General features: G+C 47.1%; 1 protein-coding gene across 2 annotated transcripts in view; it reads left to right on the top strand.

The window, feature by feature from the left end:
- FAM219A (family with sequence similarity 219 member A) overlaps positions 1–22,361 on the top strand; it is a 64,049-nt gene that overhangs the window by 26,713 nt on the left and 14,975 nt on the right. For both annotated transcript variants that reach the window (XM_070938972.1, XM_070938973.1), the window contains exon 2: positions 6,602–6,701. In XM_070938972.1, coding sequence (XP_070795073.1) covers positions 6,602–6,701 — 100 coding nt within the window. The remainder of the gene's footprint in view (positions 1–6,601; positions 6,702–22,361) is intronic.

Below are 22,361 nucleotides of genomic sequence, written 5' to 3' on the forward strand. Positions count from 1 at the left end.
GAATAGAATAGAATAGAATAGAAATATGGAATGGAATGGAATAGAAATATGAAATGGAATTAGAATAGAATAGAATAGAATAGAATAGAATAGAATAGAATAGAATAGAATTAGAAATATGGAATGGAATGGAATGGAATGGAATGGAATGGAATGGAATGGAATGGAATGGAATCAGTAGAGTAGAGTAGAATAGAATAGAATAGAATAGAATAGAATAGAATAGAATAGAATAGAATAGAATAGAATAGAATAGAATTATGGAATGGAATGGAATGGAATGGAATGGAACAGAAACTTTATTGTCCCTTTGAATGTACACTGATCAGCATATATTAAAAGGACATTTCATTGCATCCAGCTCTTGTGGCTGCAGGTGGACTGGGGGGTTTGGGTTTGGGGAAACAGAAGAATTGCTTTATGATTCGTGTGGGACTTGCCAGATTCCCCCTTGCTTTTCCGCCATCACTTTCTCTCAGTAAAAGTTCTTTTGACTCAACGGATTCAAGAGTCTTACTTTCCTGAGGGATTAGCTGGGGCAAATCCTTACACCCACTCCCTTCTGGTACTGATGATGTTACCTAGATTGGTCAGGAAACGTCTGCAAATCCATATCCAAGCTCAGGAAGCACACCAAGGACCCCACAATTACAGGGTTTATTGCTAAACCATCATCTTCCCTAGTTAAATCTAATGTTAATCCATCGGGATAAACTCTTATTAGTTAATATTGGCCACTGGAAATAAAATTAAATTAGAGGTAGTCTTTGACTTTTAACCATGGAGTAGCAACTGTTGGAAGTTTACATCGTCATTGAGAAATTACAAACATTGCAGCATCCTGGATGGGAAGCGAAATGTTTTCAAGGAACACACCCCACCCCACCCCGAAAAAGTCCAGTTGCCTTTTGGAAAAAAAAATCTTTGGAACAAACATGACTTGGATGGTTGACAATTTCCATATTTTTCCTAACTCCTCGTTGGGCTGATGGCAAGAAAGTGTCCAGATCCATCAGTTGGCCAGCTGCAACCCTACCTAGAGCAGAAGGACCTATCCATAATAGCTTGTGCGCCTTAACCCCACTTGTCTGGACTACTATAATATGCTGTGTTTGGGGCTGCCCTTGGAGACTACCCAGAAGTATCAATTGGTCCAGAGCGCAGCAGGCCAGATGTTAACCAGTACATACCACCAGGAGCATATTTTCACATGGGCTGCCGCCCCATCAGTTTCCGAGTTCAAATAGTCTTTGACTTACAACCATTCCTTTAGCGACCGTTTGAAGTGACAATGGGACTGAAAAAAGTGACTTAGGATCATTTTGCAGGGAGAAAGTGACTATTGTTGGCCTTTTACATCCAGCCGCGGTGAGAGAACGGCTGTGGCCATCCGCCTGCACTGCAACCATCTGATCTGGTCGCCCCATCACTGTGAGAGAGTGAAGGGGCCCCAGCTTCATCCTGGCCAGCCTCTTTTGCCATTTCTCACCTCAATGACTATCTTTAAATTTCGCTGACATCCAAGGTTCCCCTTTTCCATCTCATCATACTTGTATGGCTTATACCTCGGCAGATTTGCTTGCGCTGCGAGATGCCCCCCTCTCGCGGCGATGGCCTTCCACTCTATCGAAGGCCTACCTTAAGGACGGGCTTTGGAGCCCCGAGAGGTGGCATGTTTTAAAGCGGGGATTGAGGGGTTTTTTAATTAGGGTTTTTAATAATCTTTTAAGGGGAACTGGGAGGGCGACCAAAGGGGATGGGGGGGTAATCCACCTAGGTCAGGGCCCAGCCTGGCACAGGGTAACGGTCTGGAGGGCGCAGGACGAGGGATTGGGGATGTCATCAGCACGGTGGATGGGAGGGGCAGATATGGCGGGAGCAGAGGACCTTATCTTGTGCCGGGGGTGCGCACTCGCTACTTGAGAGCGATTGCACGCCCCGGTCCTCAAGGCTCCCCTCGGATACTAGGTGGCTCAGATACTCAGGACCTGGGCCTCCGGCTGATGCTGTGCAACGCCAGGTCTGTGGTAAATAAGGGCCCCCTCATTTACGATCTTATTCAAGAGGGGGGAGCGGACCTGGCGGGTATTACGGAGACCTGGTTGGGCCCGGAGGGAGGGGTCCCTCTGGTTGAGATGTGTCCACCAGGCTTCAGAGCATTCCATCAGCCGAGGGCCCAGGGGAGGGGCGGGGGGGGTGGCGGTTATTATTAACGAAGGTCTGGGTCCGAGGGAGACCACTGTGCCACAGATTGCCGGGTGTGAGTCCCTCTTTGTGAGATGGGGTCATGGGGTTCAGATGGGCTTGCTGCTTACGTACCTGGCTCCCTGCCGCGTGGCAACGGCCCTGCCCGAGCTACTCGACGTGATAGCCACGGTGGCAGTTGATACACCCAGGCTTATGGTCATGGGTGATTTCAATCTGCCGTCCGTTGGTGAAACGTCAGAGGTGGCTCGGGAGTTCATGGCTTCCATGACGGCCATGGACCTGACCCAGTTAGTTCATGGCCCCACTCACAGGGGGGGACACACGCTGGACCTGATTTTTGTCTCTGGCCAGTGGTTGAGTGGTCTTATTATACGGGATATAGACATGAAACCCTTGTCATGGTCAGATCACTCACTCCTTCGTCTGGACCTTCGAACCGCTACACCCCGCCGCAGGGAGGCGGACCCAATTAGATGGATCCGCCCCAGGCGCCTGATGGATCCTGATAGGTTCCAGACAGAGCTTGGGCCAATTCCTGAAGATCTGGCACACGACTCGGCCGAGGACCTGGTAGCTGCCTGGGATCGGGCGGCTGGTGGGGCCTTGGATCGAGTCGTGCCTTTGCGGCCTCTGACCCGGTGTCGATCCCTCGCGGCTCCTTGGTTCACCGAGGAGCTGAGGGAGATGAAACGCCGGAAAAGACGCCTAGAGAGTGGTTGGAGGGCCAGTCTCGCTGAATCTGACCGAACACTGGTAAGGTCGCATATTAAGACCTACCTAGTGGCGATAAAGACGGCAAAGTTTAACTACTTTTCCGCCTCTATTGCGTCATCAGGGAATCGTCCGGCCGCCCTGTTCAGGGTAACCCGCTCCCTGCTCCATCCGGGAGCGCGGGAGGATCCCTTGGAAGGCAGGGCGGAGGATTTCGGACAATACCTGTATGACAAAATCGCTCAGATCCGGGGGGATTTGGACTCTGACTGGGTAGATCAGGGCAAGGTGACGAGGAATAGTCTTGAGAATGTTACCTGGGAGGAGTTTGATGCTGTGACTCCGGATGATGTGGACAGGATTCTGGGGAGACTTAGTGCGGCCACATGTTTACTGGACCCGTGTCCCTCCTGGTTGGTACTGGCCTCCCGGGAGGTTACACGAGGCTGGCTCCAGGGTGTTATCAACGCTTCGTTGAGTGAGGGTCACTTCCCCGCCGCTTTGAAAGAAGCGGTGGTGAGGCCTCTCCTCAAGAAGCCGTCCCTGGATCCGGCAATATTGGCCAACTATCGTCCTGTCTCCAACCTTCGCTTCCTGGCGAAGGTTGTTGAGAGTGTGGTCGCGCGACAGTTTCCACAATTCTTGGAGGAAACATCCTATCTAGATCCGTTCCAGTCGGGTTTCAGGCCTGGACACAGCACGGAAACGGCATTGGTCGCGTTGGTTGATGATCTCTGGAGGGCTCGGGACAGGGGTTGTTCCTCTGTTCTGGTCCTGTTAGACCTCTCAGCGGCTTTTGATACCATCGACCATGGTATCATGCTGCACCGGCTGGAAGAGTTGGGGATGGGGGGCACCGTATTACGGTGGTTCTCCTCCTTTCTCTCCGACCGGTCGCAGTTCGTGTTGGCAGGTAGGCAGAGGTCGACCTCAAGGCCTCTTATATGTGGAGTGCCTCAGGGGTTGGTCCTCTCGCCCCTCCTGTTCAACATTTATGTGAAGCCGCTGGGCGAGATCATCCGTGGCTTTGGGGTGAGATACCACCAGTACGCTGATGACACCCAGCTGTACATCTCCACCCCAGGCCACCCCAACGATGCCCTTGAAGTGATGTCCCAGTGCCTGGAGGCTGTGCGGATCTGGATGGGGAGGAACAGGCTCAGGCTCAACCCTTCCAAGACTGAGTGGCTGTGGCTCCCGGCATCCCGATATAGTCAGTTGACTCCATCACTGACTATTGGGGGCGAGTCGTTGGCCCCCACAGAGAGGGCTCGCAATCTGGGAGTCCTCCTGGATAGGCAGCTGTCCTTGGAGGAACATCTGACAGCTGTAACCAGGGGGACCTTTTGTCAGGTTCGCCTGATCCGCCAGTTGCGGCCCTTTCTTGATCGGGATTCCCTGTGCACAGTCACTCATGCCCTCGTCACCTCTCGCCTTGACTACTGCAACGCTCTCTACATGGGGCTCCCCTTGAGGAGCACCCGGAGGCTCCAACTGGTCCAGAATGCAGCAGCGCGGGTAGTGACGGGAGCAGCCTGGCGCTCCCATGTAACACCGCTCCTGCGCGAGCTGCACTGGCTCCCAGTGGTCTTCCGGGTGCGCTTCAAGGTGTTGGTTATCACCTTTAAAGCGCTCCATGGCATAGGGCCTAGCTATCTTCGAGACCGCCTGCTGCCACCGACAATCTCCCATCGACCCGTGCGCTCCCACAGAGAGGGCCTCCTCGGGGTGCCATCAGCCAAACAGTGCAGGCTGGTGACCCCCAGGGGGAGGGCCTTCTCTGTGGGGGCACCTACCCTCTGGAATCAATTGCCTCCAGAGATAAGGAGAATCCAAGACCTCGGTGCCTTCCGCCGTGCCCTTAAAACCTTCCTTTTCCAGCAAGCCGGGCTGGCCTAATTTTTTTTTAAGTGTTTTTAAGTGTTTTGTTTATTGTTTTTAATTAATGGGGCCAAATTTATATATGTATATTTTAACTGTATTTTAATATTTGTACTTGATGTTTTTACTTGGCTGTTCACTGCCCTGAGTCCTCAGGGAGAAGGGCGGTATACAAATTCAAAATAAAATAAAATAAAATAAAAATAAATTTTTCACACTTAACCATCACAGAATTCCCAGGGTCATGTGATCAAAATTCAGATGCTTGGCAACTGGCATGTACTTATGACGGTTGCAGTGTCCCAAGGTCACGTGATCCCCTTTTTCGACCGTCTGACAAGTAAAGTCAACATGGAAGCCAGATTCGCTTAACAACTGTGTGACTCACTTAACGACTGCAGTGATTTCCTTATCAACTGTAGCAATGGAGAAAACTCACTGAACAACTGTCTTGCTTAGCAACGGAATATGTGGGCCCAGTTCTGGTCATAAGTGGAGAACTACCTGTATATTTGAAAGTGCTTTTTATAAAAAAAACTTGCACAGAGATACTTACAGGATTGTCTTTTCACTTGTATATCACCCGAATTCCTACTTGAGCAGGGGGTTGGACTAGAAGACCTCCAAGGTCCCTTCCAACTCTGCTATTCTGTTACTCAAAGGACCTCTTGCTTCGTCCCCCACTGCCATAAAATGAGGCAGGTGGAAACATGGGGACCCTGGTCTGACTCTGGGATAACTTCCCCCCACAAATATCGATCCGTTCTCCCGTTGTCGGTTGCGTGTAAGAAACGGAGTACTTGAGGTGTGAAGTTTTGCCGCGGAATGTTATTGGCTTTGCAATTTTATTGATTTTTACCTGTTGATAACTTCTACGGTAGAGAGTTTGTTACGCTGCGTTTCAAATCGCTTTGTAAACTGCCAGGGGTCTTCCCAATTGCGGGGGCCATAAATCTAAATAATCACAAATGAGAATCAGTTTGGTCTAATCTAGTGCTTAAGGCACCAGGCTAGAAAATGGGAGATTGGGAGTTCTAGTTCAGCCTTAGCCATGAAAGCCGGCTGGGTGACTTTGGGCCAATCAGCAGGAGATTGAGAATTCTAGTCCCGCCTTAGGTGTGACAAGCAGCTGGGTCCCGCCTTAGGCATGAAAGCTGACTGGGTGACGTTGGGCCAATCCCCAGGAGACTGTGAGTTCTAGTCCCGCCTTAAGTGTGACAGGCAGCTGGATGACATTGGGCCAATCACCAGGAGACTGTGAGTTCTAGTCTCACCTTAGGCATAAAAGCCAATCTGTGACTTTGAGCTAATCAGCAGGAGATTGAGAATTCTAGTCCCACCTGAGGTGTGACAGGCAGCTGGGTCCCGCCTTAGGCATGAAAGCTGACTGGGTGACGTTGGGCCAATCACCAGGAGACTGTGAGTTCTAGTCCAGCTTTAGGCATGAAAGCTGACTGGGTGACGTTGGGCCAATCACCAGGAGACTGTGAGTTCTAGTCCAGCTTTAGGCATGAAAGCTGACTGGGTGACTTTGGGCCAATCACCGGGTCATGGTGAGTTCTAGACCCGCCTTAGGTTTGGAACGCAGCTTGATGACTTTGGGCCAGTCATTCTCTGTCAACCCACCTCACAGGGTTGTTGTGGGGAAAATAGCAGGAGGAAGGCACGTTGGATAAGTTTGCTACCTTGAGTTCTTGGTATAAATAATAAAGTGAGACATAAATGCATAAATGACATTTTCCAAAATGATGGCAGTCCTGATGGTTTGTGGGTTTTTTTTTTCTTTCTGCCCTCCCAACAGGATCCAGCGGCCGCCTCCATCTCGGACAGAGACTGTGATCCCAGAGAGGGCGAGACCGTAGCCATGAATTACAAGCCGTCTCCGCTGCAAGTGAAACTAGGTAAGTCCGGCAGAGAGGTTTGCAATGTCTCCTTTAGCTCTTTGGGCAGATACTCTCCTGTACAAGCAGCCTATGAACCCCTCAGAATTCAAATCAACCCCACAACTGACCAGTGCTGGCACCGACCCTCTACCCACCCGTAAACCCCTCCCCCTCAACCCGCACTTCGCCTTCCAATGATGCCCACCTGATGTTCTGCCCCAGCTACGGACCCCAAAGAACGCAGGACACACAAAGTCTGAACAAACCTTAATTTTACTAAATTAAAGAAGTTTTTTTTCCCCAAACAAAGGCTGCTAATTAACTTTCTTAACAGCTTACAAGAATCCAAAGAATAAATAATCATAATCTTACTATGGTTGGCAGAAAGCCCAGAAGCAATTTGCAAAGAACTAAGATTGAGGCACGAAGGAGAGTGAACGAAGTTGTTCCCTGCAAATTGCTTCAGTCGGTGTTCCTCCTTAAATAGGCTAAGGGAGTGGCCAATTAGCCCCAAGCCTTACTCTCGAGGAGACCTCCTCCTGAGGAGCCACTCCTGCCTTTTGGCAGCTCTGCGCACCTATGCATCGAGAAGAGGCTCCTCCTCTTCTTCCTCTTCACTTATGGGAGCTTCTGGCGGTTCTGAAGGCCCTGGCTGAATCCCCGCCTCTGGCACCACATCTTCTCCAGCCTCCTCATTGTCCAATTCGAGTGCCAGCTGCACAGGCTGCTGGCGCAGCACCACACCAGCCTCCTCACTGTCCGAATCAGCCACCAGCTACACAGGCCGCATACAGGCCATAACACCTGATATGACCTCTCCATCACAAGACCCTCACTCGACACACCCACCCCTAACCCATCACAAGACCCTCACCTGATCTGACCCTTCACCCGACCAGGGGTGAAACGCTCCCAGCTCGGACTGGATTGAACGATCCGGTAGCGATTGTGGCAGGTGTTTCGGAGAACCGGTAGCGATGGCGGCGCGAGGCTCCGCCCACTCGCCCGTTACTTCTTGCTTTTAAAAGGTAAAAAAAAAAAGGCTCTGACGATCGCGCGCCACAGCTGTGATCGTCAGAGCCTTTTTTTTACCTTTTAAAAGCATTTTTTTACAACCTATTCGCCCAAATAGGTTGTAAAAATATGCTTTAAAAAAGTTTTTTTTTAAAAAAATGATGGCCACGCCCACCCAGTCACATTAACCCCACCAAGCCACGCCCACAGAACCCATAGTAACATAATTTACATTTCACCATTGGTTCCGGCCGATGCCCTAATTAAATCATGAGCCTCGAGCCAAGCTTCAAAAGAAATCCAGTTATTTATTAGAAGCTTCATGTCAGCACTTTCCCAAGTGAAGCCAGCTCTGACCCCACTTAATTTACCTTCACTTGACACTAGCCTGGCCTAATTTTTCCCTTTTTCCCTTTTAAAATACAAATTTTAATTGGTTTTAATTTATTGGGGTGTTTTAAATCTGTCTTCAGCCAAATTATTTAATTCGGTTTTATTCTGTTTTTAAATTTTGTATTTATGTGTTTTTATCTTGTGGCTGTTCACCGCCCTGAGTCTTTCGGGAGTAGGGCGGTATACAAATCAAATAAAACATAAAACATAAACAAACTACCCATACCTGTCCCAACACAAAAGGCATCACAAGAACCTCAGCTGACGTGACCTCCCCATCACAAGGCGTACTGACCACACAAAGCCCTTACAAGCAGAAGAACAGCAACACTGGCGTTCCCTAAACTCCGCTGAAGAGGTTACTTAGCCAGGTAACGAAACATTCGGAAACCCACCCAGAAGCTCGGAGAACCAACCTCCACCCTCATAGATACATTATCTATCACGCTTCTGGAAGTCCTCGACTTACGACTGTAATGGAGCCTGCCCACTATGGTCGTAAGTCATGAACCTTCACAGGTCACCTTCGTGACTGACCCAGTTTTACAACCTTTTGTGCCATGGACAATGAACACCACTGTCATTCACTTGTTTACTATGGGCCATTTTTCTTAAAATGGTAATTAAATGTTTTAAATCATCAAAAATGTCATACAACGTGGTCGCATGAGACCGGTTGCTACGTGCCCAAAATGTGCCCAAAACAGGATGGGGGTGGGGGGACCCTCAGCTGTTTGATCTTCAGAACCAGGTTGTAAGTACTCCTAGGGAGGTTGTTGTAACTTTGAACAGTCACTAAATGACCTGTCATAAATTGAGGACTAGCTGTGTTTCTTTTCAGGGCCAGCGGTGTTCTGCCAAATGCAGAAATGGAGAAATAGTCAATGAGGCAATTTAGAAGCCTGTGATAAGTAAAAAGAAATATAGCTCAGCATAACTAAAGGAATCGGTTTAGTCTAGTGGTTAAGGCACCAGGTTAGAAAGCAAGAGACCGGAAGTTCTAGTCCCACCTTAGCCATGAAAGCCAGCTGTGTGACTTTGGGCCAATCACCTGGAGCTGGTGAGTTCTAGTTTCCCCTTAAGCACGAAAACCAGCTGGTTGACTTTGGCCAATCACCAGGAGATGGTGAATACTAGTGTTGCCTTATCCACGAAAGCAATCTGGGTGACTTTGGGCCAATCACCCAGAGCTGGTGAGTTCTAGTCCCACCTAGCCATGAAATTCAGCTGGGTGATTTTGGGCCAATCACCGGGAGCAATGAGTTCTAGTTTCCCCTTGGGCATGAAAGCCATCTGGGTGACTTTGGGCCAATCACCCGGAGCTGGTGAGTTCTAGTCCCACCTAGCCATGAAAGCCATCTGGGTGACTTTGGGCCAATATCCAGGAGATGGTGAGTTCTAGTACCGCCTTAGCCATGAAAGCTGACTGGGGTACTTTGAGCCAATCATCAGGAGACAGTGAGTTCTAGTCCCACCTTACGCGTGAAAGCCAGTTGGGTAATTTTGGGCCAGTCGCCAGGAGATGCTGAGTTCTAGTCCCACCTTAACCATGAAAGCTGATTTGGGTACTTTGGGCCAACCACCAAGTGACAGTGAGTTCTAATCCTGCTTTAGGCTTGAAAGCCAGCTGGGTGACTTTCATTCTCTCTGGCCAATCATTCTCTGTCAGCCCAACCCACCTCACAGGGTTGTTGTTATGTAGAAAATAGAAGGAGGAAAGTGAATATGTTCGCCTCCTGGAGTTCTTCGTAAAAATAATAAAGGGATGCAAATAAATAAATAAATAAACAAATATCCAGCTTGCCTATTACCACTCCCCTCCTATTCTAACTTTGCAAAGTTTCCCTGTTTTCCTTCTTTCTTTTTAATGTTTAGTTTATTGCTTTCATTTCTTCAGGCCTTGTGTTTTTCTTCTTCAAACTTTTTGGAAAGAAACTTCTTTCTGTCTCTTGGAGAATCGCATTCCCTCTGTTCTACCTTGATTTCCTCCTGACCCTTTATTCTTCTTTCCTCTATTTTTTGTTTGTTTTGCTTTGTCTATTTAAATATATACATATACATATACATATACATATACATATACATATACATATACATATACATATTTGTTTTCTTTTCGTAGGCCTTTATGTGTATTTCTTTTTAGCCAGATTCTTCCTACGTAAACCAAGATAAACCCGAATAACCAAAGACCTACATATATGCTGTTACACGATATGTTCTTGGTCTATGACAGAACCACGAGTATTTTCTTTCGAATCGGTTACTTGATTTTTGCATTCAAGCCACGTTCCTTCAGAAAGCCATTAATTCTGCTCCTTTTACACACCCGCTTCAAACACTCCACGGCAGTCAACCTAACTTTTTATGGGGTTTTTCCCTGTGGTACCTGGCCTTCATTTCCATATATCAAAATGGCAGAAACTCCCACAAACAGCTATTTGCACTTCTATCAACAAGCATTAATTCCTTGCAATAAATCTCATAACACCCATTACCTCTCTTACCATCCTTTGCACATCTTCATATTTCTCCGTCTATTTACCAAGGTGCACAAAATCATCCCTTTTGCTCTAATGTTTCGTCACTTATGTAAAACGTGCATCCTTTCCCTTCGTTTACCCTGTCAAACACAGAGCCTCGGTCTTCGATATATTCCTTTTCAGATCCAGGCCTCTCGTTAGCATTATTGCCAAATACAGCTGCCAAAAAAGCCAACACAGTTCTGGGCTGCATAAACAGAGGGATAGAATCAAGATCACGTGAAGTGTTAATACCACTTTATAAGGCCTTGGTAAGGGCACACTTGGAACACTGCATCCAATGTTGATCGCCACGATGTAAAAAAGATGCAGAGACTCTAGAAAGAGTGCAGAGAAGAGCAACCAAGAGGATTAGGGGACTGGAGGCTAAAACATATGAAGAACGGTTGCAGGAACTGGGTATGTCTAGTTTAATGAAGAGAAGGACTAAGGGAGACATGATAGCAGTCTTCCAATATCTCAGGGGCTGCCCCAAAGAAGAGGGAGTCAAGCTATTCTCCAAAGCACCTGAGGGCAGGACAAGAAGCAATGGGTGGAAACTAATCAAGGAGAGAAGCAACTTAGAACTAAGGAGAAATTTCCTGACAGTGAGAACAATTAACCAGCGGAACAGCTTGCCACCAGAAGTAGTGAATGTTCCAACACTGGAAGTTTTTAGGAAGATATTGGATGACCATTTGTCCGAAGTGGTGTAGGGTTTCCTAGCTAAGCAGGGGGTTGGACTAGAAGACCTCCAAGCTCCCTTCCAACTCCGTTATTCTATTCTATATTCTATATTACGCAATTTGCTTAATGTTTGCTGAAAACCATTCAGGTTCTTTAGCTAACATCTAACATGTTATCAGCTGCACAGCAAAAAAACCATAACAGTAACAGAGTTGGAAGGCACCTTGGAGGTCATCTAGTCCAACCCTCTGCTCACGCAGGAGACCTGTACTAGGGATTCGAACTGCCAAACTGCTGACCTTTCTGGTCGACAAGCTCTGTGTCTTAGCCACTGAGCCACCTCGCCAGGCTGTGTGTCTGTATTGATGTCCCCAAGCAACACTACAAAATCCTGCCCCTTCATGCCTAATTGGGTAGTGAATATTTGCCTCCAGAGGTTGTAGGTTCTCCATCACTGAAGATTTTCTAAGAAGAGGCTGGACTTGATCGGGATTCCCTGTGCACAGTCACTCATGCCCTCGTAACCTCTCGCCTTGATTACTGCAATGCTCTCTACATGGGGCTCCCCTTGAGGAGCACCCGGAGGCTTCAACTGGTGCAGAACGCAGCAGCGCGGGTAGTGACGGGAGCAGCGTGGCGCTCCCATGTAACACCACTCCTGCGTGAACTGCACTGGCTCCCGGTGGTCTTCCGGGTGCGCTTCAAGGTGTTGGTTATCACCTTCAAAGCGCTCCATGGCATCGGGCCTAGCTATCTTCGAGACCGCCTACTGCCACCGACAACCTCCCATCGACCCGTGTGCTCCCACAGAGAGGGCCTCCTCGGGGTGCCATCAGCCAAACAATGCAGGCTGGTGACCCCCAGGGGGAGGGCCTTCTCTGTGGGGGCACCTACCCTCTGGAATCAGTTGCCCCCTGAGATAAGGAGAATCCATGACCTCAGTGCCTTCCGCCGTGCCCTTAAAACCTTCTTTTTTCAACAAGCCGGGCTGGCTTAATTTCTTTTTAAGGGTTTTTTAATTGTTCTGTTTTGCTTATCGTTTTAATTAATGGGGCCAAATCTATATATATTTTTAAATGTGTTTTAATATTTGTATTTGATGTTTTTATCTGGCTGTTCACCGCCCTGAGTCCTCAGGGAGAAGGGCGGTATACAAATTCAAAAATAAAATAAAATAAAATAAATAAACCATTTGTACAGAATGGTTGAGGGCCTCCTGCTGGAGCAGGAGGTTGGACTAGAGGACCTCTGAGATCCCTTCCAGCTCTGTTTTTCTGTTATTCTGTTATCTTTGACTAACCGGGGGAAACAAGAAGCAATATGAGCCTTAGGACAGGATTAGCCTTGGAAAACAAACATCCGTTTAAATGGACGCGCTCCTTTGGAAAAGCCACTTGGGGTTCCTGCAGTCCTCCCGACCCCTCTGTTTGTAGCCTGTTTTTGGGTTGCTGCCCGGGAACATTTGCAACAAACAGAAGCTTGTAGGAATCCCCCAAACCAAAACCGATTGGAGCAACCAACGACAGCGCTTGAGAGGAGGAAAGAGGTTTGGAGGTTTATCAAAGGAAGGACGTGTTGCAATGGGAAGCTGGCAGGGGATATAATTCTCTGAGAGAGACGGCCCAATTGCGTGTTGCAAGAAGATTAAAATGTCTCGGCCGCTGGCTACGAGCTCGTATGAATAATTGAAAGAAATGCGTGCCTCTGGAAACCCATTGTGAAGTTAATGGTAGAACATCTTCCAAGGTCTTCTTAAGCCCAGGGGCAACTATTCTTCCTTGCTAATCCATGTGGGGGCCGAGGATGTTGGCATGAGCAGCTACAACTAGATTACAATGGACCTTGGACGTCCTGGAAAGGACACTCGTGAGAAGTCAGCGGAATTTCATCCACCCCTCCAGTGCAAAGAACAGTGCAAAGGGAGCCGAGGTGGCGCAGTGGTTAGGGTGCAGTACTGCAGCTACTTCAGCTGACTGCTAGCTCAGCAGATCAGCAGATCAAATCTCACCGGCTCAAGGTTGACTCAGCCTTCCATCCTTCCGAGGTGGGTAAAATGAGGACCCAGATTGTTGGGGGCAATATGCTATTTAGTATACTGTCAATTGTTGTAAGCCGCCCAGAGTCCTCGGAGAGTGGGCGGCATAGAAATATGAATAATAAAACAATAAATAAATAAATAAATAAATAAATAAATAAATAAATAAATAAATAAATAAATATAGAATAATAGTGTGGGAAGGGACCTTGGAGGTCTTCTAGTCCAACGCCCTGCTCAAACAGGGAACCTTATACCGTTTCAGAGAAATGTCTACGGAGATTCTCCACCATCCAGGTCCTGGTTGTCCCAAAGGTGCTTTTTTTCAAGAGGCAACTGGACTTTCTGGTTTTTTCATCGAAGGCGTTTCGCTTCTCATCCCAGAAGCTTCTTCAGCTCTGACTGGAGGGTGGGGAAGGGAAGGATTTATGTTCCTTGCAGATAGCTGGTCCTTTGCATCCTTTTAGAGGGTCGTTGAGGCCACTTGGAGGTTTCTCTGTAGTCCTGAGAGTCACCTGAGTGGTGCAAATGGGTGTGGAACTGCTGAAAGGACCGAATTGTAGACAGGAGACAGATAATGCCGCATCCCTCCCCCTCTGTCGAGGGAGGGCTCTTCAATTTGGACACCGATGGCCTCTTTGACCCCTCTTCTCAAACCAGTGGTCTTCTCTGTCCAAAGTGTGGACTTTGCTGTCTTCAAAAGAGCGACCTTTGTCTTTCAAATGCAGATGGACTACTGAATCAAACAAATGGTTGCAGGATCCAATCTGTGTCAGTCACGGGGACCAGAGGTTTAGCCTTCTGAATTTTCGGATTCGTGCTGGAGCCCATCCTCAGGGAACTTCATTCCTCACACAAATGGTTGTCCAACATCATCATCTTTTTTTTTTTTATTGAAAAGTTTTATGAGAAATACAAACATTTTCACCCCCCCCCACCCCTCCTTCCCCTCCCTCCCCCCCCCAACCCCCTCCCTAGACTTCCCAGAACAAGCACAGGGTATAGCATTCACAAATCAAAAACTAAAATAAGCTAACAAATTATTACATTTCATATTCTCCCTAGGTCCTTAACTCCTTATAACTCAAAAAAAAAACACAGATATAAACTACTTAAAATTATTTCATTCATAAACTATATGAATCTTCTTATTTGGATATTTCTTCTGTATATAATCAATCCATCTTCTCCATTCCGATATATATCTCTCATTTGAATGATCTTTAAGATATGATGAAATTTTTGCCATTTCTGCCAAATGCACAACTTTTAATGTCCATTCCTCAATGGTGGGTGGATCTTCCTTCTTCCAGTACTGTGCCACCAGTAACCTGACAGCCGTTATTCTTGAAAGCCTCCAGCAAAGGAGCACCCATAACGTCTGGAGCAGGGGTGAAATCCAAATTTTTTTTACTACCGGTTCTGCGGGCGTGGCTTGGTGGGCGTAGCAGGGGAAGAATACTGCAAAATCCCCATTCCCTCCCCATTCCTGGGGGAAGGATATTGCAAAATCTCCATTCCCAACCCACTCTGGGGCCAGCCAGAGGTAGTATTGAGCAGTCACTAAAAGAACTGTTGTAAATCGAGGATTACCTATAGCTGGAAATATATTCTACTCCAACATGATTGGGGGAAAAGATGGTTACTTAACGTGTAGCAAGGTTAATCCATGCAACCTTTTAAATGCAATTGCGTCCCATTTGGAAATAAAGATATTTACTAAAGATGGAACGGCAGGCAGGTCTGGTACAATGGGACCTCTTCATTTGACTTTGAAAAGTAAGAAAGAACATTGGCTCAGAGAGTTCATGGTCTAGCATGAGTTAAGTAGAATAAAGATATATGGTGGGCGGACTTTTTATTGGAATATAAGAATTGAAGGATGCAGCCTGTTCAAAAGGAAGAGAAGGGATGGGGAGGGAGCAGGGAGATTCATATTGTATTTTAACCCCAGCTCAGAAATACGAGCAATGACGGTCTAAAAAAAGAAAAGGAAGAAGAAAGAAAAACAGGATTCTTGAGGGTAGCTATTCTTCCCCACCCAACCAGGGAGAGGAAAAAAAAAATAAGAATAAGGCTTTTCAAAATGAAACTGCAAGGAACTTTTAAAGAGGCGTGAAGTCATAGTGACAGGCGAGTTTTGTTAGGAAAAGTTCTCTTAGAAGAGTAGCTTTATCCAGAAATTCCTGCCCTTCAGTTTGCTCTTCCAGAAGCTGAACCCTAAGGTGCTTTTTCCAAAAGGCAACTGGACTTCGTTAGTTTTTTTTCCTTTTCCTTTGAAACCATCTCGCTTCTCCTCCAAAGGAGCTTCTTCGATTCTGAAAGCGAATCATCATCAGTGGAAAAACGAAAACAAACAAGAAAGTCCAGTTGCCTTTTGGAAAAAAAAAACAATCCTTGGGGATAACCATGACCTGGATGATTGAGAATCTCCGTAGATGTTCAGAAGTTAGGAGCCTTGGTGGAGCAGCGGACTAAAACTGCTGTTAAAGTAGCACTTAGCTGCCAGCTGCCTGCAATTATTGCGAGTTCAAATCTCACCAGGCTCAAGGTTGACTCAGCCTTCCATCCTTTCAAGATAGGTAAAATGAGAATCCGGATTGTGGGGGCAATAAGCTGACTTTGTATAAAAAAAGAACACTGCTTGGGGGGGGGGGCGAAAGCCCTACTAAGCAGGAATATACAAAAGTATGAAGGCTATTGCTTAACGCATTGTAAGCCGCCCTGAGTCTCCGGAGAAGGGCGGCATATAAATCGAACCAATAAATAAATAAATAAGTAAGTAAGTAAGTAAGTAAGTAAGTAAGTTGAAGAAAAGTACAGAAGGATGGGCTCCGTAGTCACTGGGGAACAATGCCTTAAGTAGCAGGAAGGTCAGAGCAGAGTGACTATGTTGTTGTAGGAGAGGACCAGGCTGAGCCCGAGGGAGGGGTCAAATGCATCATAGGTCATGAGTCCCTGCGTGCCCACAAGAGATCTAAACGTTGCATGCCTTTCTTATCTCCCACTCATTTCCCTTGACTGAGGAAGAGACAAAGATATAATTAGTATAAAAGCATCCTTCCTCAAAGCATGTAGTGATGGAGCCCCCACAACTTCTTGAAGACAAGCTGTTCTCAAGTTTGGGAATTTTCTCCTGAATTCAAAGTTGCTCCGCTCTAACCAAGGGGAGAAGCAACCTGGAATTCAAGAGAAAATTCCTAACAATTAACCAGGGGAACAGTTTCCATCCATTGCTTCTTGTCCTGCCATCTGGAGCTTTGGAAAATAAGATGACATTAACAAATATTGGAAGACTGCTATCATGTTTCCAAAGCACCCGAAGGCCAGACAAGGAATAATGGACGGAAACTGAACCAGGAGAGATTCAACCTGGAAATAAGGAGGAATTTCCTGACAGGGAGAACAATCAACCCTTGGAACAGAAGTTGCCTCCGGAAGTTGTGGGCGCTTCATCCCTGGAGGCTTTCAAGAAGAGACTGGACTGTCATCTGTCAGAAGTGGTGTAGGGTCTCCTGCTTGGGTGGGGGTTAGACTAGATGACCTACCAGGTCCCTTCCAACTCTGTTAATCTGTAAACTGTAAACCCCTGGTCCTTCTCTTCAATAGATGAGACATACCCAATTCCTGCAACCGTTCACCGTAAGTTTTAGCTTCGTAGATTTTTGCTTGGATGCTGCATCTGCCTTAGCTGAGCTGAGCTGAGACCATGAATAATTAACATGGCAACTACGCTCTGAAAATCTATAATTAAGCCACAGTATGTGGCCAAAGGCTAAACCAAGGAAGGAAAGGACGAGGCTGATTTTCATGCATTTCCATGAAGGCAGCACCGAGGGGACAGAAGCGAGTCAACCGAGAAGGCACAGCACCGCAGAGATACCTACTGACAGATCGGTGGAAGGAGGAGGTTCAAACCACCACGGCACACACTGGCACACAAGCCTCTTTAGATGTAGCTCTATGCATTTGCCCCCTACCCCTGCTTGCCCTCCCCAGTCTGAGAAAGTGTCGAAGGGTTCTACCTGTGTTTCTGTCAGCTCCTCTGGAACCACCTGTGCTCCGCCAGGCAAACACCACAGACGCACAAGAAAGTTTCTCCAAAGCTGGTTTAATCGTAGCTTACGCGGCGGTTTACAGTAGGCGCTGAAGCCCATATAGGACAAAGTCGGAGACACTCGCTTAGTTCGTTAGCGGAGTTTTATAGAGCGGCTCCGCCCTCTATCCCCCACAGCTGCGCAGCTTTGAATTTGCCACTTCCCCTGGTACTCTCAGCTGCGCAAGATAATGACGTCATCTGCGGCTCCGTGGTTGTGCTCGAGGAGTCAGCATCGGGCGCTGGGGTAGGATGCCATCTACGCCTCTCCGATCGTAATGTAAGCCGTCATATACTAACTGCGATCCCCCCCTTCCACATACCGCCCGCCACCTGATATCACCTTGTAAGTATACCTAGACGCAACACACCCCTTCCACCATGATTTGTTGATGCATTCGTTTCGGAGGCCCCTCGCCTGGGATGGGCGTGTGTTGTGTGTTGAGGGATGACTTGACACTCGACAGTTTCTCTGAAAATAAGACCCTGTCTTATATTTGTGTCACCAAAAAAGGCACCAGGTCTTATTTTCAGGGGGGGTGTTATCCACTGACTCACCTCTTTGCGCGTGTTGCCCCCAGCCTCCTTTTTACTGTCAGAGGCCTTCAGGAACTTCTTCGTCCGGCAAAGCCAGCAAGGCTTTCCTGAAGGCCTCTGCAGCCGATAACAGAGCTCCGGATCGATAGAGAAGCAGAAGAAATGGGCCAAGGTGTGCCAGGCCTGGCTGTAATTATCCAAAGGTAAGTAGTAGGGCAGTTCCCCCACCCCCACCCCCACCCCCACCCCCACCCTAGATTAATTTTTACCTGTACACCCTGGAGTGGACAAGGTCTTAATTAGGCTTATTATAGGGCTTATATTGGGCGCACGTGTAAAAATCAAGCTAGGACTTACTTTCTGAGTAGGTCATATTTTTGGAGAAATGCAGGAATAAAAGCGATCCTTAAAGATGTACAAACCATTTCTCTGAGTCACAGTGTCTCTTAAACATTTAACGTATGATGGGAACATTGACAGAAGAAAAGTAAACATGTACATAAATATAAACGTGTGTGTGTGTGTGTGTGTGTGTGTGTGTGTAGGTCTTTGGTTATTCGGGTTTTCTCCCACGTAAAATTGGAAGTGTCTTGGCGACGTTTCGACGAAGTCTCATTCATCATCTTCAGGCTGGTGTTTTCGGCTTCGTGCTTCTAGGAGCAATGTGTGATCGCAGCTATTTCTTCCTTTTAACTGCCAGTGGGGGTGTGAACTGATTGGGTGGGAGCTTGGTTGTGTTCTGATTGGGTGGAGGTGTGTTCTGATTGGTTGGGGGCTTGGCTGTGCTCTGATTGGATGGGGGGTTGCCTGTGCTCTGATTGGATGGGGGTGTGTTCTGTTTAGGTGGGGGCTTGGTTGTGCTCGGGTTAGTCTGAGTTGCAGGGGGATTTGAGCTGGTGAGCTGCGTTGCTGTTGTTCGGCTTCGCGTTCGTGGTCGTGCCACATCTTCATGGTGGGTGTCAGTTTGCTTCATGTATGGATTGGAGGGGTTTAAAGTGGCTAATGATGCAGCTGTGGTCTGGCTTCTGGTTTGTGGTCGTGCCTCATTGGTGTGGGTTTGGGTTTGCTTTTTGCGTGGATGTGTGGTGGTGACATCCTGTATATACAGGATATAAAAAACCGGCACCAATAACCCACAACTCAGCTTGGATCATCAGAGGCTTTTGAAAGCATTTTTTTACAACCTCTTCGCTGAAGAAGTTGTAGAAAAAATGGTTTTAAAAGTTAAAAAAAAAAATTGGCCATGCCCACCCAGTCACATTACCACCACCACCAAGCCACTCCCACAGAACCGGTAGTAACAAATTTTAGATTTCACCACTGGTCTAGAGATTCTCCATCATTCAGGTCATGGTTGCCCCAAAGTTTCAGTTGGTTGTCTCAAAGAAAGTCCAGTTGCCTCCTGATAAAGCACTTGTGGGACAACCATGGCCTGGAAGACGGAGAATCTCTACAGACTTTTTAGCCGTGCACTTTGGGATGAAAAGCCTTCAAATGATGTGGGAGTATGAACGGATTTCCAGAGGAAAAAATTGCAGACTACAGGAACCATTTGCACCACTCAGGTGACCCTGAGAACACGGAAAAACCTCCAAGTGGCCTCAACGACCCTCTAAAAGGATGCAAATGACCGGCTGGCTGCAAGGAACATAAATCCTTCCATTCTCCATCATCCAGTCAGAGCTGAAGAAGCTTCTCCGATGAGAAGCGAAATGTCTTCAAAGACAAAAAACCAAGAAAGTCCAGTTGCCTCCTGACAAAGCACTTTTCAGGCTTCTCCATTGCTTCTCAGAAGGTCACAAAAGATGATCACATGACCCCGGGACACGGCAACCGTCACATACTGCATATGAGTCAGTTGCCGAGTGTCTGGATTGTGATCCCGTGACCACAAGGATGCTGCCGTGCTCGTACATGTGAAAAACGATCGTACGTTGTAACTTCAGTCACTAAACAAGCTGCTGTAAGTTGAGGACTGTTTGTAAGGCCTGACTTGAAGAAGCCTTAGGAATATCATGTTCCCATCTCTGGGTTTTTTTTCTAGCCCTCAAATGAGTGGCTGAGATGAACAGAAGATGGTGATCTAGCTTGTTCAGTATTAAAACCATGAGTCATACAGCTGTTACATATCTGTTCTGCCCCAGCTGCGGATCCCAAAGCACACAGCACACACAAAGTTTGTACAAAACTTAATTTACTAAAATAACTCAGTCTTTTTCAAAACAAACAAGAAAACAAAGTAATCACAATCTTATGAAGGTTGGCAGAAAGCCCAGAAGCAATTTGCAGAGAATCCAGACGCGAAGGAGAGTAAACTAAAGTTGTTCCCTGAAAATTGCTTCAGTCAGCGTTCCTCCTTAAATAGGTTAAGGGAGTGGCCAATTAGCCCCAAGCCTTACTGTTGAGGAGACCTCCTCCTGAGGAGCCACTCCTGCCTTTTGGCAGCTCTGCGCACCGTGCATCGAGAAGAGGCTCCTCCTCTTCGTCCTCTTCACTTATGGGAGTTTCTGGAGGTTCTGAAGGCCCTGGCTGAATCCCCGCCTCTGGCACCACATCTTCTCCAGCCTCCTCATTGTCTGACTCGAGTGCCAGCTGCACAGGCTGCTGGCGCAACACCACACCAGCCTCCTCGCTGTCAGAATCAGCTACAATCCACACAGGCCGCTGATGGGCCACAACAATATCCTAGTGACCAGATGCAGGTTGCAAACACTTTTTTAACTAACTTTAACATAACTTTATTGTCATTTTTTTAACTGTGAGCACACTGGCCCACATTAAAAATGAAATTGTGTTGCCTGCTTTCAAAAGAAAAAATATATCTACCCAAATACATACATAACACGCATATACTCATGCCATATACATACATACACACCATGTTTCGCCGAAAATAAGACCCAACTGGAAAATAAGATCCAGCATGATTTTTCAGAATGCTCATAATATAAGCCCTACCTCAAATATAAGCCCCAGTTAAGATCATCAGCCAGACTGATGCTTTCAGTACTAGATTTCCCCCAAAATAAAGCCTAACCAGAAAATAAGACCTAATGTATCTTTTGGAGCAAAAATTAATAGAAGACCCGGTCTTCTTTTCAGGGACATGCAGTACATATATATGTTCTGTCCCCGTCCCCACACACACACACTCAAACAGCCAGCCGGGGGTTAAAGAAGTACTCGGCACACACAAGTTTCGTTATCAGGAACTTGGCAGCAATACAATAACCGTCTGCCAAGTGCTTTACTACAAGAAGAGGGAGTGTTCCTCCACCAGGTAACACCAACTAATACACACAGTTTTCAAAACAGTCCATCTCAAACATGAAACCTTCAGCAGATCAGGCGTTGTACAAAGTGACTAGCCAGAAGTTAGCTTTGTCCATCACAGAGTCTAAATGGCCACCACACTCTCTTATAAAGCCTGTGAGGTGTGGTCCAGTGACTCAGCTTAATCCCTGGCACACCTCCTCATCTGCTGCAAACATTTATCTCGCCTTCGTTGGCGTGGATCCAGGAACGACTTATCACCCTCATCGCTGTCATCGGAGACACCTGGCTCCTGGTCAATCTCCTCTCCCTCGGCAGACACCTGAAGCATTGCAAGAGAGGAGGAGCCTGGAGAGGGAGGCCTGGCCGGCTCCTCTCCTTCATGTTCGGAGCCTTCTTCCTCTGATAAGATGGGTTCGGGGATCGGAGCCACAACAATATATACCATGTTTCCCCCAAAATAAGACCCTGTCTTATATTTTTTTGAACCTTGAAATAAGCACTTGGCCTTATTGCCATGCGCTCAAAAGCCCAATTGGGCTTATTATCAGGGGATGTTCTTATTTTGGGGGAAACAGGGTATTAATCACTGTCCATTTTGAATACGTAGCAGAAAGAGGAAACTTAGAGAGTTCATAAGGTTGATGCTGTATGGAACAAAAAAACTACTTTTTAAGGAGTTTTTAACGGTTCTTCAAAGGCAGGAAGTCCAAAGGCTCCTGTCTTCATTTGGCTCCATTCAATAAGCGAAGTGGGGAAGATGAACGGAGCCTGGTAATTTCCCTTCCTGTCAATCCATCGATCTGCTTCTTCCGAGGGCCTTTCATTTCTTCTCCAGGAATGCAGTGAGATCAATCAGCCCTTCAGAAAGTGATTTTACTGCTGCCGTTTCTTTTCTTTTCTTTTTTTTCCTTCCTTCCTGATGGATGGGCTGGAAGAGGACATTATTCCCATCGAACCGCAACTCCAGGCTCTTAAAATTTACAGAAATTAGGTCTATTACTGCAAGCCAGCTAATTAATTTTTAGTCCCCTTCTGTTTGCTTTCTTTTCTTTATCTTTCGAAAAGATTAGACAGTCTAAACCTGGGCGGCCAACAACCATCAATCCTGTAATCTGTTA

This window comes from Pituophis catenifer, unplaced genomic scaffold (assembly GCF_029215685.1).
Source record: "Pituophis catenifer annectens isolate HBS135680 unplaced genomic scaffold, rPitCat1.0.hap2 SCAF_2, whole genome shotgun sequence".
Classification (NCBI taxonomy): Eukaryota; Metazoa; Chordata; class Lepidosauria; order Squamata; family Colubridae; genus Pituophis; species Pituophis catenifer.